The sequence below is a fragment of the Cynocephalus volans genome, chromosome 5, assembly GCF_027409185.1.
Source record: "Cynocephalus volans isolate mCynVol1 chromosome 5, mCynVol1.pri, whole genome shotgun sequence".
Classification (NCBI taxonomy): Eukaryota; Metazoa; Chordata; class Mammalia; order Dermoptera; family Cynocephalidae; genus Cynocephalus; species Cynocephalus volans.
In genome coordinates, this window is record NC_084464.1 from 133,175,422 (window position 1) to 133,191,539 (window position 16,118).

Consider the following 16,118-nt stretch of genomic DNA (forward strand, 5'->3'; position numbering starts at 1 on the left):
ATCAAATAGCGATACAAAGTGTGGATAAAGCCTAAGAAAGAAAGGAACGCACGGAATAGAATTCTACGACTAGTGAAACAGTTAAGATGATACATCAGTGAAAACTCGATGGAATCTGTGGCCTCAGTTACACATTTTTACATTTCTTCTTTTATTTTAAAAACGTTTCATCTCACAATTGTAAAATCTAGGAAAAGCTTCATCTCAGCTAACAAATTACTGCTTCCTAACAGAATAGGAGTTTTTGAAGTTATTTCCATATTCATTTATAATTTTTAGTTGTTGATCTTTCAAAATACATCTGATCAGACACCGAGGAGCAAAAGTTAAATGGAAACCTCACACAAAAGTGTGTGTGGTGAGAAGAGACAGCATCCCTCAAGCTCAGCTCATGGTTTGATCTGTTTCAAACAGGATAGAAGTTTTTGTGCGTCTTGTCTTCATTGCTGGTTTTTCTCTACCTTCTTATTTTTCTAACTATTCTTATTTTCTCTCTACCTGGAGGTAGTGGGTGTATGAAGGATTCTGAAGAGAATTGAAGGGAGTTTTGGTCCAAAGGGAAGATTCCTTTTTTTTTTTTTTTTTACTGAAATCTTAGAAACCAAGAGCTCTCCACACTAGCCGAAACACACACTTTAATCAACTTCCTTCTACTAAGTTCCAGTCCTTTTGCTTCAATTCACTCATACAGAATAAGTCTATTCCATTTCTTTTTGAGTAAACAAATTAGTATTATAGAAATGTGAGCTGAAAATTTTACCTCGCAAAATGTACTTAAGTGCTCTGCGAAACCAGGGATAGAAGAAACCATATATTAAGGGATTACACGAGGAGTTAAAATAGCCAAACCATGTCAAGGTGTCAAACAGAACTGCAGGAGTAGCGAAGTTCATAAAGGGATCTAATAAAATTGTGAAGAAACAGGGAAACCAACATAATAAGAAAATGCCCATCACTATTCCTAAAGTTTTGGCTGCTTTTTTATCTTTCCTCATTTGATTATTTTGATTTTCTGGCAAGTTGTTGATTGCACATGTGTGTTTTCTGGATACTGCAAAAATTTTGCCATAAATCCCTACCATCATAGACCCAGGGGTAAAGAAACCTGCCATAAACAAGGTGGTCCCCCAGAGCTTGTTGAACATCACTGGGCAGGAGCTGGAACAAGCAACCAAGAGGTCATAGCCTTCTATTCCATCAGCATAGGCCTCTGAGAAGACCACCCCGAATGCGAATGCTCCAGGGACTGACCAGCAAAGAAGTAGCAACCGCTTAATGACTGGAATTGTCATTTTGGTGGAATAATGTAAAGGGTAGCAGATAGCATAAAATCTATCAATGGCCACTGAGCAAAGATGGAAAATGGATGTTATGCTAAGCATCAGGTCAAAACTATAATGAATCTTGCAAAATGTGAGCCCGAAGTACCAGCAATTCTCCACTGATCTGATCATACTGTATGGCATGATGGTGAATCCCAGGAGGAAATCAGTGACTGCCATGGAGAGGATAAGGAAGTTCGTTGGTGTGTGAAGCTGCTTGAAGTAGGAAATGGAAATTATCATGGCAAGATTGCCAAATACTGTGATGAATATGGCTCCTGCCATAAACGAGTACATGGCAGTTCGGATAGCCAGTGAACTTTCGTTTTCTGGGCAAGATCCATTTCCATATTCAGAGCAATCAAATGTTTCCTTCAGAAAAGCAAGAACATATAAAATTTTGTCAGAAAATAAATAAAACATTTTATATTTTGTATCTGCTTTCATAGAATAACTCAAGAAAGACATGGAAGACTCAAGGAAGAGAGTTTATGCTGAAATTTTACTTATGATCTTTCCCATTCATTTACCTTAACTTTATTTGTAATTCTTAGTATTCTAACCTACTGGGTTTAAACAATTATTACTTATTTTATACTTTCTTCTATTCAAATTATACTACCATTATTTAGTAAGTTCTTACATTATGCCAAGGCCTGAAACTTTTTTAAAAAAGAAGAAAAAAGAAGTTCATTGTTGAACTAACTATAACTGATTCTCCTCATGAGCATAGGAAGAATAGACATCTATTAGGTAATACACGCAATTCTTCCTCAAATGAGTCTGAAATACATGATCAGATTTGATTTGATTGGGGTCTCCTGCCTTGTGGGATCAGGAGATTATTATCTGTAAATAGTTTCACTCATGTGTTCTATTATCTTCACCTTGCCTTTGATTTTTTTTTCATGCTAATATTTTTTAAAAGGGAAGAATCATTTAGAACCCCTAATTATCTGGTAGAGTCATGCTCTTCAGCAAATGAGGAAGCCTTGACACACATCGCACCTTTCAGAGCAGGTAGATCAGAGGTAGGCAGAGCCCAAAACTGGACTAGCCTTACTTGTTTGTAAAGAGCAAGTGCCCCTCACTGGTGTTTATCCTCAGAGCTACATGTGACTCACGACAGCCAGACAAGTTCTGGTGTGCGGGTCACACAGAGGGCTAGAGCAGGGGGTTAGGGAGCTTTAGGAAAGCAAGCCATTTCCATATAAGGAAAACATCAAGCACATGCCCTTCTTGTGTTGGCCCAGGGTGTTCATTTTTCATATAAAATTCTGCATTTTATTATCATTTGCATGCATATTTGGAATGTAACATGTTTGAGTTAGAATCATTTTTTTAAAAAAATGTACATTAGGGGGAAAAAGCACTACTACCTAAATGCAAAGCATAACTGTTAATATTGCAGAAAAGTCCTTGGCCTTCAACGACCTCACACATCTCAGACCTGACCAGCTACTAACAGATGAACCAATAAATTCTTAGCCTCTGTGATATAAGAGCACATCACAAATCAAGCAAGAAATATGTATTGAGTGCCCACAATATACAAAGCACAATGAAAGGAACAAGAAAGAAAAAATATAGCTCCTGGCTGCAGAGATTCTACAAAACAGCTGAAGAGACAAAACACATCAACACTTGCACACCTCACCTCAGATAAAAGCAACAGTGGCAATTAACTGCCGAAAGAGGGGTCTAAGCAAAGTGTACCACCAAAGAGCCAAAATGGATGCGATAATTTCAGGCTGGGCTAGACAAGAATGTTTCAGCAAGGTTCTGACTTTTGACGTGGGTCTCAGTGGTTGAGTAGAATTTGAACAGAAGAGAAAAAAGCCTCTTCGAAAGAAAAGGTAGGATGAAGAGACAACCCGAGGTTGTAAATGTTCTGGGACCTTCTAAAGGTGATCCTCAGGGATCTCTGAAACACAATAGAGAAAATAGGGGATTGGGGAGAAGAAAGGGTGAGAGAAGGAAGAATGTCTAGATTCACTGTTATTCCCCAAGCCAGTGTTCTCAGCCGGTATATAGTCTAAAGAGATTTCCCACTTGTTCTTAAATTTGGGTGGTGATTTAAAAAAAAAAATAAAGTAATTAAGTTAGCTATAGGAAAGTGAATGCAGATTTGAAATTAAGAGCTTTCTCCAATTGATTCCAGTGGTAAGTCCCAGGCAACTTTATCCTTCTTAACTTTTCTACTCTGGGTCCCTGAACAGAGAACTAGTCCCCACCTGTAGCGAACTCTGTGACAGGTCACATTTTAGAAATGGACTGAAGATGGAGGAAGGAGCCATTATTATTACATCTGCAACCTGGGTGATTACACACCACAAAATAGGAACACTACCAAACAACAGGTTTATTACTGAAAGGTTCCATCAAAACTTTTTATCCAAAAATTTCTAAAACATGTACAACAAAGTCTCAAACTGTATTCATTTTTAGCAGCTAAAATGAGGGTTTCTAATACGTGCATAGCATTTCATGCCTGTTCCTCTTAACATTCTTACAGAAAAAAAAGATAGGGAAAAACAAAAAGAGAAGCATTCCTCCCCCTGTTTTTCAGCTATTTGCCATTCCTTGTTAACCCATTGCTGACCAGTTAAGCATCACCACAGAAGAAAATACTGGGAGAAAACACAGTAATATGAAAAAGAAAGGAAGATTCTGATTGCCTTCAGTATGCTCATTAAAGAGCATGAGAGATCCAAAGGAAATTGTGTTGGTTTATTTTTAAATCACTAATTTTTAGGAAGTTAAGCTAAGAGAAATAACAAATATTTTCATTTTAATGAAAATGGCACATCCACATACAACATTCTTGTGCTAAAGGCAACTCCACCACAACGATACATCTTAAGATTTAATTGCAAAATTCTTTGTGTTCCTGGCTTAGTGACTTTGATATTATTAATCATCCTTCTATGCCACTTTTGTAAAAGTCATACTGAATCCTTCTAGGTCTCAGATCATGGGGTACTGTTCCCTTCCTTTTCAGCAGTCAGGAAATTTAATTAGCTCTAAGTACTAGAATCAAGTTTTTTGAAGCACATCATATGATGCCTAAGTTCCTATTTGTATGCCTCATACACCTGCCACTGAGACGGGAGGGGCACACTGGATGACTATTTGATGAGTTCATCAAACAATAGTCTAATATCCATTTAAATCCATCACCATTCTCCATTGTGTATTTGGCATAGTTCCTGCATGAAACATCTAACATCAGTGTAACCCGTTTACATCTTTTAGATTGATTACCTATGGGAAGCTAAACGCAAAAACAGTACCTTCAAAGCTATCCTCTTCAAGGGTCACTTTTTCTATTTTTAAACTTATTAATGTGAGCGTGTATGGCTGTGTGGATTGCCACAGAATTAAATGGAAAGTCTGACCCTTTCTCTGTTACTGTTATGTTTCTACAAGAAGCTCAAAAATTAAAAATTTCGAACATAATGAGTTATGTGCCCATTCAGCTTATAAATAAATACCACAACTAAACTTTATTCTAAACTTCAGGAGACCATGACCACAATGACAAAGAATTCCCTGATTTTTCTAATGTGATCTCATTTCTTTTTACCTTGTCATTAAATTTGATTAGTGCTTCATTATTAAATATTCCTCTGCATTAGTAACCACTTTTAAAACTTTTAAGGGACTTTACTACATTGCTTTTCCTGTTCATCATTCTTTTGGCTTTCCGTGCATCGTTTTGCCTTTACCTAAGCCACTGATTTCTTTCAGTTTTTCAATTTCTATCAAGTATTTAATATTAATTAGTCTTATTAAATAATATATATTAATAATATTAAATATATATTATTTATAATTAAATAATTATAAATTTTAAATTATAATTTATAATTTATAATTAAATAATAAATAATGTTATTATATTCTTATAATAATAGTAAATGGTAAATATAAATAATATTTATATTTAAAAAACATTAAATAATATTATATGAAATCATATAATATTATTTAATATGTTTATTTAATAACAAATATTAATATTAATGTTTATTTACATATTTAATATGCAAATAAATTTAAATATTAAATTTAATATTAAATAATTTATATGAAAATATTAAATAATATATATGAACAGGTTTAGCACAATGTCTGGTATGTAATAAGCATTATCAAAGGCTACTTTCCTTTTTGGAAATAAACACCACATTCAAGAATACATTTAACCAGAAAAGATTTCTCCTAAGAAAGTAAAGGAATGGGATTGTGTGTAAAAAGCTCAGGTAACTGTCTCAGTCCTCCTCTTCTCTTAGGTGAACACCTGTGATAAATAATTTACTCAGCCACTTATGATGAGGTAACCCTTTCTAGGATTCTAAATATTCTTCCTAGGAAAGATGTTGTACTGCCAAAAGGTAGTGCATTAAACTGTTCACATACTAAAATGGATCTGCCTATTATTACAAATTCATATGAAGTCCTACACCTTCTACAATGGTCCACATTCCTACATATTCTCCCTGCACATGACCAAAATGCAAAAAGGATGACCATGCACCAACAATGTTACTTCATATTAGCTTGACAGTTTACTTCTTAAAAACCTCAAGATAGAGAAAACACAGATCTTTCCTTTCTAATCCCTTCTGCACATACCTGTTGCCCTGTAGAAGTCGCCATTGTTAGCTCCTTTATTTCTTTGTTTCTTTTCTAATTTCTGTGCATGTTTATATGGAACTAGAGGACCTGAACTATTTGAACTGTGTTGTTATATAACTTAACAATTAATCTCAAGAGAATTGGATCTGAAAATGAAGGGAAAAAAAACCCTTGCCATTCTTAAGTTTAACAGCTAAATGAGCGTAAACCACTCCAGCATTCTCTCAGGAGTCTCTGCTTTCCTAAGTTTTTATCACCTACAGCACTGAAGGCCCTAAGTCCACTGTTACATAAAGGCTATAAAAGCAAACATGAACCATTGAGTCATAGGTGGTCCCACAGGACCCAATCCTAGCTACACATGGATGGATGGGATCAGTGGTTCAAGTAGAAAAATGAATGTGTCCTCCATCACTTTAGGAAGACCTGAGACTGTCATAGTCCATATTTTGTCTTACATTCCAATCACTAAGACACCTGACCACCCATTGTTTTTCTCTTTTTTTCTTTGCATAAATATGACCTAAAAACATATCTTGGGAGTTCCAGTCAAGATGGCAGAATAGACGGTCCCCAGCGTCACTCTCTCCCACAAATCAAGAAATTTACAATTATAAAAATGCAACATCAGCTAAACTGGGGCCTCTGGAGCTCAGAGGAAGAGGAGGAGAGACCTATAGAGCTCATGAAGGTGGGAGAAGCCATGAAGAGAGAAAGAAAAAACTGCTCTCAGCATTTCGGACTGCGACTGCTTTAAGGCTGGAGGGCGTGGAGCCAGAGCTGGCAGAAGCTGCAGCTGTGCCCTTCAGATGGAGTTACTTGGAGGCAGCAGGGGAGAAGAGGACTTTGGTGGCCCCCAGGACAGCAAGACCACTAATAGGTTTCCTGTGGACCCACACAGGAGTGAAGAGCCAGAACAACTGAAAAATGAGAGCCATTCAGAGTCCATTGAGTCAATGCAAGGGACCAGTGCAGGGCCCATCCCATGGGAAGTGTTTGGAGCACAGGAGGTGGGGGAAACAGTCCCACCAGGAGAACACTGGGACACAGCGAGGACAGCTGATTCACCTGCCAATCAGCACAGGACCACTCAGAGGAGACTGGTCAGGAATGCAGAATTACAGTTTGATGAAAAAACTCAGGCCCAGATCAGTTTCTAAACAACCCAGGTGCACCTAGTCTTTGGAGAGCTGGAAGTACCTATAAGGTCAACCATTAAACCCTGAGCTGCACAAAAAGCCTTTCATGGGGAAACAGCAGCAAAGTAGCAATTTAGCTCAACAACACAGCTCAAGTACTAGTTCCCACAGGAAGTTCCCCTGAGTTAAAAGTAAGCAAAGGACAAAAAATTAGTTCTGTCCTAGGCACACCACCAATGCCTTGGGCCCACCAGGGGACACGAAGCATGGAGCAGGACCCCCACCCACAACCACTCACACCGCCAGCACCTCGGGACCTGTCCAGAAACCCGAGGCTTGGAGCCAGGGACCAGACACAACTCTCACATCCAGGCACACTACCAATGCCTTGGGGTCCACCCAGGAGCCTGGGGCTAGCAGCTGGGGACCAGACCCCCTCCCGCAAACAGGCACACTGTGACAGCGCCTCAGGGTCCCAGACCCAAGGCATGGAGAAGAGGACCAGACCCTCCTCCCACACCCAGGCACACTGCACCAGCACCATGGGTCCTGCCTGGGGACCTGAGGTGTGGAGAAGGGGATCAGACCCCCCTCCCACAACCAGGCACACCACGCCAGCACGTTGGAGCTCATCTTGGGACCCAAGTCATGGAGCCAGTGATCAGATACTCTCCACAACCAGGCACACTGCTAGCACCAAGGAGCATGCCAAAAACATCACCTCCATGTTGGTGGCCCACCAAAGCCACCACAATAACCATGGCTGCCGCAAAAGCAGCTAGATGCCATGACCACCACGCAGATGGTCTGCCAACCAGTAGACTGCATTGACACAAGGAGAGTCACCAGCAGAGATAAAGAAAAGAAGAGGATGTCTCTCTCCACAAAGCCCATTCCAGAGTGACAGAAGAAGCATCTGCTCTATGATAATATTGGGGGACCTGATCACACCTCCCAGCATTGGACAGATCATCTAGGCAAATCCACAGAGTAACCATTATTCTTTCAGAAGGAGAGAAGAAATCTAGGGTAATTAGAGGGGGAAGAGGGGAGGGAGAAGGGAATGGGGAGAGATTAGACAAGGGGAATAAAGAATAATTATGATTTCTAACAATATATATGCTAATAATATTGATTTGATCAACATATCTCAATGTTGAACCCCAAAAGTATGTATAATCAATTTTGATTCAATAAAAATTAAAATAAATAAATAAATAAAATAAAATGAATGCTAGATTTTAAAAAAAAGTTATCTTTAAAAAAAATCACTTCCTAAAATAATAAAGCATTTGATGTATTGCAGAAATAAATAAATAAATAAATAAATAATAATCTCATCTACCCTCCCAGACCTGGAGAAATTGCAGAGCCGGAATCTCTTTATGTAACTCACATGATTATGCCAAAATCTTCGCAGACGCTGCTTGTTTAAATCTACTCATTTTGTTTAAGGGCCTACTATTTTGTTTGTGTTCTTTTGGAATGTGAAAAGTCATTTTGCACTGATGAGACTGACTTGGGAGGTAGAATACTCCCAAGTATTAAAAAACAGTACAACATTGGTCAGTAGAAGACACCAGGGTCCTGCTTGAATTATAATTATAGCTACTCTGGGTGATCTCAGGCGGCTGGGCCCAGGCCCACTGCATGAGCATGAGCTGTGCAGTCACGCGGGGAACTGACTGTTAAGGGCTCACTCTCGGTTTAGCGCTCTGCTATTGCCCTCTTGAAATTCTTAATAATATTCTAACAAGTAGCTCTGCATTCTCATTTTGCACTGGGCCCCACAAAAGACGTAGCTGGTCCTGCCTCAACTTCTCTTAGCAGCTCTCATTGAAGAAGAGAAGGAGGGGGGAAACCCTCTTTTCATTTCAGAGCATATTCATATTTGTATTATGGTATGATGGGAAACTGGACATGAAAATATCTTTAAAGAAAGTTTTACAAAATTAACACAGTTGTTTGCCGAGAAGGTAAAACTTAAATTTTTTAATAATTAGCAAAAGACATTGCTACTCTAAAGTTGCAGCAACTTCTTTCTCTTCTGGGAGAGACAAAAGTCATTTTGGACAAAATTTCTTGGCTCTGTAAAGAATTACTAAGCAATCTCTTTTAATTGTGTAAATGGGAGATGGTAGTTGGCAAAAGTTAGAACTTAAAAGGGGAGGGAATTCGAGGGTAAATTGGGTGGGGGACATAGAGAATAATCACAATTTGTGGTAATGGGCATGTTGATAGTATTGATCTGGCCATCACATCTTGGGCACAAGTGGTGACGTTCAGCTTTATAACCCATGAATATGCATAATCAATTGAAAAAAAAAAAGTTAAGAAAACTACATGGAGCAAAGGGAATAAATCTTGCCCCCTTCCCCTTCTGAAGCTCGCTGCTATTAGAATACGTCTAAGAAACTGAAATATACCATTTTAGGCCAGCTGACAAGAAAGGGCACTAGGGCTTTCCTAAGTAGGACAGACCATGACGGAGGACAGAAAGAGGACCAGTGATGCAGAGTCAAAACCAAAGCCTGGGAACAGTACCATATATAGCTGAGCCTGAAACAGTATATGGCTGGGCCTGGAAAACTCTTCTGAACCAGCCTCTATAAACCTGAGGGCAAGATTTAAGAATAACAGCTCTGTGGGAAAGTAAATGTAATGAACGCTAGCTCACTTGTCTTCTTTCTAAGCCCTTCGAAACTACAGCTTCCTCTCACAGTCTCCTTATCTCTACCACAGATAGACATAATAGCCAGAACGGTGTCACCAAACTGGACGAGTACCTATGTTCAACAGTGGCACCTTATGGCAGCCTGGGAGAGCTGAATCTTTGGATTCAATTCCAAGAGAATATAACCAAAAGAGAAGACCCAAAAGACAATTGGGAAACTGGCTAATTAATTTAAGTGCTAAAAGAGATGTTATTTTGTACCTTTGAGCTGGAGAAAAGGGATGTAATCACTAACATGTGTTCACATTTTTTAATGGAACTCAGGTGAGCAGAATTTAAATTAATTACAATTAATTATGCCAAGCATGTCTTGCTTTGTTGGTTTCTTCATAACACAATGAACACCCGTGACTGTGAACTAGATTGACGATAGATTACATACATCTATATGCTGCTTTTTGCCCACCACCCCAGTTAACTACCACCTTGAATTTTGTGTTTATAATTTTTTGTATTCATTTAATAGCTTTATATATATTTGTATAACTAAATCAAAATATTTTTGGTTTGTTTTTAGAGCACTATAAAATGGGTATCATGCTCTTTGTTGTCTCTTGGAATTTGTTTTGCTCTTTATGTTGTACATAGCTGCAATTCACTCATTTTGTTGCCATATAATAATCTGCTTTTCTTTTCTCCTATCAACAGTTATTTGGATTGTTTCCAGTTCTTTTGCTATTATGAACAGTGCTATTTTAAACATTCTAGTACAAGTCACCTGGAGTACATATTCAAGAGATTTTCTTGGAAATAGACATGAGAAAGTAATTGCAAAGTGAGAAAGAATATGAATATTCATCTTTACAAGACAAAAACAAATGAATTCCCAAATGACTGTACTAATTTACATTCTCACAGTCAAACTGTGGAAATTTTATTGACCTACATCCAATACATAGTGTTGTCAGGGTAAAATTTTGACAACTTAATGAGTGAAAAATAGTGTTTTATTACAGTCTTGATTTGCATTTTCCTGATTACCAATGAGGTAGAACATTTATTCATGTTTATTGTCCTTATATTTTTCTCCTTCAATAAAATGCTGTCATTTCTTTTGCACATTGTCCTTTTCTTCTTAAATTACAGAAATTACTTTTGTATCCTTAACCTTTTATCAGTTATGCATGTAGGAAGTATGTTTTCTCAGTGGATAGCTTGCATTTTCTTTTCCTTTCAGGCATTTTTTCTGAAAAACAAAAGTTCTTTCATATAGCTCAATTTATTAATCTTCTACATGTTTTTTTGTGATTTTATTTAAGAAGTCTTTCCCTACTTCAAAGTCAGAAAAATATCCATTCCTATTTTCTACTGAAAATTTTAGTTTTGCTTTTAACATTTAAGTTTTCAATCTATTTGGAATAATGTATAGTGTGAAGTAAGAATATAATTTAATTTTTGCATATAAACCATGTTTTTCCAGCTCCATTTATCGAGTAGACCCTCCTTTTGTCATGGATCTGCCATACAAATATGCCATATATCAAAGTCCATGTATATCTTTGAGCCCTCTATCTAATTCCATTTATTAATTGTTTAATGCTATACGAATACCACATTGCCTTAGTTACCATAGCCTCAAACTGACTCTTCATATTTAACAGACGAAGCCACCACTACAGCCACCTCTTCCTCCTTCTCCTCTTCCTCTCTTCCTAAAGTGTCCTGGCTATTTTTACTTTTTAAAACATCTATATTAATTAGCTTTCCAAGTTCCATAAATACTATATCGAATTTTGAGTGGATAGCATTAATACTCTTGTCTCTTCAATATTAAGTCTTCCTATCCATGAACTTGGACTAGCTCCACATTTATTTGGTCTTTCTTAATACTCTTCAGTAAACTTTCTTAATACTGTACAAATAGGTCTTGCACATGTTTTAATGCTTTTATTGCTAGGGACATCATAATTTTTACTTGTGTCTTTTTAAATTATGTTTTCTATTTGCTTATTACTGATGCAGACATTCAATTGAATTTTTGTATATTGGTCCACTTTGTATCCAGGTAACTTGTTGAATTCTCCTATTATTTAAAAAATTTCTCTATAGATTCTTTTTGGTTTCCTATGTAATCAGTAATATCATCTGAAAATATTATAGCTTTATTTTCCCCTGTCCAATCCTTTAGGCCTTCAATTTTTGTTCTTAATATATTGTACTAATACCTTGGAATGATGTTGACTGAGGTATAATTATAAGATGATGAAACTGCTTTTTAAAAAAACTCACTTATACCTCTAATGACATTTAAAATCTTTTAGTGATATCATAGTTCAAAACTTTTTGGGAATTTCTTTCTGCCAGTCTCTATTTCAACCCCCACCCCCCAAATTAGCCTCTTTCATTCTAGCTTATGACCATTTCTAGAAAATACCACAGTTTATCACCCAGTCAAATCACTGAGACTTGGCTTGAAATGTCTCTTCCTGTTTCTGAAGTCTAATCCACATTAAAAATATTTTTAAAATATGTATTGACCATTTTAATCTGCAAAAAATGGGGTTAGTGTCAACTCACTCTGATAATGACTTCTTTCTTACTCCTCTGAATTACTAAAGCACTCACAGTGACAGCTCTCTTAGTCACTCATATGCTCCTTATTGAGATTTTTAGTTTCCACTGCACTGCTATACCTGGTTCTCACTTTATTTTTGCCCATATTCCTCCCTACTCCAGTCACACACTGAAAAGGTAGATTATTTTAAAATAACTTTTTATACCACAAAAATAGAGAGGAAATTATGGGAGAAAGGAAAAAAGGAATTAAAGAATTAAGAACAGAAGGGAAAGGAAGGGAGGGAGAAAGGAAGAAAAGAAATAAAGGAGGCATGGAAGGAGAGAGACATGCATGATATGACTCAAAGCTCTCCAATGGCGTTCCTTCTTAGAATAGCAAGAAAAGCCCTTACTTTGGCATAAAAGGCCTGAGTGGTCTGGCCCCTAGCCATCTATCTCACCTCAACTTCTACAATTCCTCTCCTTAAAAGAAAAAAAGAAAAGAAAAGAAAAAGATGAGATTTAATAGAAAAAATATCTAGCTATAAGCTGTTTTAAAGAGATGGATCTACAACATAAAAATATTAAAAAGTTGAAGGTAAAAAAGGGAAAAACATATACCAGACAAAACAAAAAAAAGTGTATGTAGTAGTATCAATATCATATGTGTCCTTTTCACTAGTAATGCTATTTTTTAATAATATAGGTTTGTTTTTTATATAAGAATATTAAAGCAAAAAACATTACTAGTAAAAGAGATATATAATAAAAGGGGTTCTATTTACCAAGATGATATAATATTCCTAAATTTAATAACAGAGTTTCCAAATATGTAAGGAAAAAATGGTTGAACTACAAGGAAAAACAGACAAAACCATAATCATTGTAGTAGATTTTAACATATGTCTATTAATAATTGATAGAATAAGTAGACTAAATATCAATAAGATTTTAAATAAACTAGACCTAACAGAAATATATATAACATTGTATGAAACAATGCAGAACACAGTCTTCTCAGACATAAATAAAGCATTTACAAAAATTGATGAATTATTAGGATATACAGTCTCAACTAATTCCAAAGGACTGAAATCATACATAGGTTCTCTGAGCACAAATCAATTAAGATAGAAATAGGTAACAAAAAAGTAACTAGAAAAACTTCTATCTTTGGATTTTAAAAAACATAACTTCTAAACAACTCACTGATTGAAGAAAGAATCAACATTAAATTAAATTTTAAACTAGACAATGAAAAATCTCTTAAGTCTTGAAAGAGGCAGCTAAAGCAGAACTGAGAGAGTTTATTTTCCCCTTAACTGCTCATATTAGAAAAGAAGAAAGTCTTAAAATGAACTAAATAACCATCTAAATTAAGAAATTAGAGGATTCTGGTCAAGAAGGCAGAATAGACAGTCCCTAGCATCACTCTCTGCCCCAAATCAACAAATTTACAGCTATAAAAAAGCAACAACAGCCAAGCTGGGGCCGCTAGAGCTCAGGGGAAGAGGGGGAGAGACCTATGGAGTGCATGAAGGCATGAGAAGCCATGATGAGAGAAAGAAAGAACCACTCCGACTGTTTTGAGAGAGCCCTGGCCATTTCCAGGCTGGAGCTGCTGAGCACATGGAGCAGGAGCTGGCAAAAGCCACAGCTGTGGCTTCAGATGGAGCCACAGATGTGGCTTGGGGGCAGCTGGGGAAAAGAGGGCCTTGATGGCCCCAGGCCAACAAAACCACTAAGAGGGTTCCCATGGACCCACATAGGAGCAAGGGGCCACAACAACTGAAAAAAAGGAGCCACTCAGAAGCCAGTGAGTCATCGCAAGGGACCAAAGCATGGCCCTTCCCATGCGAAGTGCTTGGAGCATGGGTGGTGGGGGAGACGGGCCCACCAGGAGAACACTGGGGCACAGCAAGGACAGCTGATCTGCCCCCAAATCAGCACAGGACCACTCAGAGGAGACTGGTCAGGAATATAAAATTGTAGGGAGTACAGTTTGCTGAAAAGACTCAGGCCCAGAGCAGAGTTTCTACACAACCCAGGCATACCAGATCAAACGAGACCCGGAAGTACCTATAAAGTCAACCATTAAAACCTGAGCTGCACGAAAAGCCTTCCCTAGGGAATCAGCAGCAAAGCAGCAACTTAGCTCAACCACAGGGCTCAAGTGATGGTCCCCACAGGAAATTCCCCCATTTTAGAAGTAAGCAAAGGACAACAAATTAGTTCTAGTGCAGAGTTTAAGTGGTGGAAATAATGAATAATCCAACACAGAAGTGGAAGAAAAAACAAAATATCCACAGACCAGAGAAAAAGTTTGATATTGACTAGTAAAGGTCTCACATCACCAAAGAACACCTATAAAATCTAGAAGGACCAGAAGTCACCTGGGATACCAAGCCAGAGAAGGGGGAAGGCTGAGGGTCTCACCATGGCCCCCGGACACCCACAACCAGCACAGCAATGATCACCGAGCTGCTGTGGGAAATGCCCTGGGCTCATTAGCTAGGGCTGTGGGGGACAAGGGCTTCAGCTACATCCCCCTGACATCTCCACCCAGCCCAGCAATGACCAAGCCACCACTGGAAGCCCCCTGGTCTCCCCTGAAGGAATGAGGGGTGCCACAGGCTTCAACTTCACCCTTTCTCCTTCCTCCTGCTCCCACCCTATTTACTTCCCCATTCGCCTATCCCTCTCATCCCTAACTGATTTGCAACAACATCATAGAATGTAAAAAAAAAAAAAAAAAACTAATAAATAAATAAACTTAAAAAAAAAGAAGTTAGGAAAAAAAAAAAAAAAACCAGTGTAATACCCAAAGAAATAGGACAAAAGAAAATTGGAGCAGTAATTGACACAGGAAAACAACATGCAATATAAAGAATCAGCAAAGCCTAGAATTTATTTTTAAAAGCTTGAGATAAACAGTTTGAGGCAGGGAAAGATAAACAATATTAAAAATTTTAAAGGTGGCATAACTACATATTTAACAAATATTACAAAGGTAGAAGAGCATGTGATGAACAATTTTTGCCAATAAATTTGATAACTTGTGTAAATGGACAAATTTCTAGAAAAAAATAATTAATGAAAACTGACTCAAGAAGAAGCGGAAGACAGTCTGTGGCTCTAAAGTGTGTATTTCTGTAACACAAATTAGCTCATACCCAGTTGGCACATAGGAGGATGTTTTCAGTATAATTCAGAATTATGTTGGTTCTTATGTCATTTTCTCCAATGCACTAATGTTTTGAAGTGACTATGCCAGACTTTCTCACAACTGAAGGAGCCTTCCTTCATCCTGTACATGAAAACCTTAACAGTCTTTCTAAACTACAAGTAGTGGCTGCTTTGGTGGCTCTGAAAACTGCTAGTTTCCAGCTTTCCACTATCTGGTGAAGCTGACAGTGTGCATGGAGAAGATGCAAAAGCATTTCTTCCTCTGTTTTTTTGGCTGATGATGAATGGCATGCCCTGTGTTAGATTTTTGTATTTTGATTTTGTTTTTTAAACTGATCTCTATCAGAAGCAAATACTCTAATGGACCCACAGTTTGAAGAAGTGTGAGGCCCAGGCTTCACAAGATTGACTAAGAAGCTGTAGTGGATTGAATTATGTCCCCTCAAAATTTACTGAAGCTTGAATTGTGTCCCCCAAGTTTTATGTGTTAGAAACTTAGCCCCCACTGTGGCTGTTAAGAGGGTGGGAAATCCTATTATGATAATTGAAAGGTGGAGCCTTGAAGAGGTGATTGGATTGTAGCACCCTGCAGTAGTGAAT

General features: G+C 37.6%; 2 protein-coding genes across 2 annotated transcripts in view; one reads left to right on the forward strand and one right to left on the reverse strand.

The window, feature by feature from the left end:
• Positions 1 to 698: 698 nt before the first annotated feature.
• On the reverse strand, positions 699 to 8,614 carry LOC134378627 (trace amine-associated receptor 2-like). The gene is made up of 2 exons (XM_063097923.1): positions 8,568 to 8,614; positions 699 to 1,698 (listed from the first exon to the last, which is right to left on the reverse strand). The coding sequence occupies exon 2, from the start codon at positions 1,617 to 1,619 to the stop codon at positions 699 to 701; it is 921 nt and encodes a 306-aa protein (XP_062953993.1). The 5' UTR covers positions 1,620 to 1,698; positions 8,568 to 8,614.
• The window catches only part of LOC134379160 (eukaryotic translation initiation factor 1-like), a 31,775-nt gene continuing 23,025 nt past the window's right edge, over positions 7,369 to 16,118 (forward strand). Inside the window, exon 1 of the mRNA XM_063098364.1 lies at positions 7,369 to 7,588. Within this exon, the coding sequence (XP_062954434.1) occupies positions 7,369 to 7,588 (220 nt within the window). The remainder of the gene's footprint in view (positions 7,589 to 16,118) is intronic.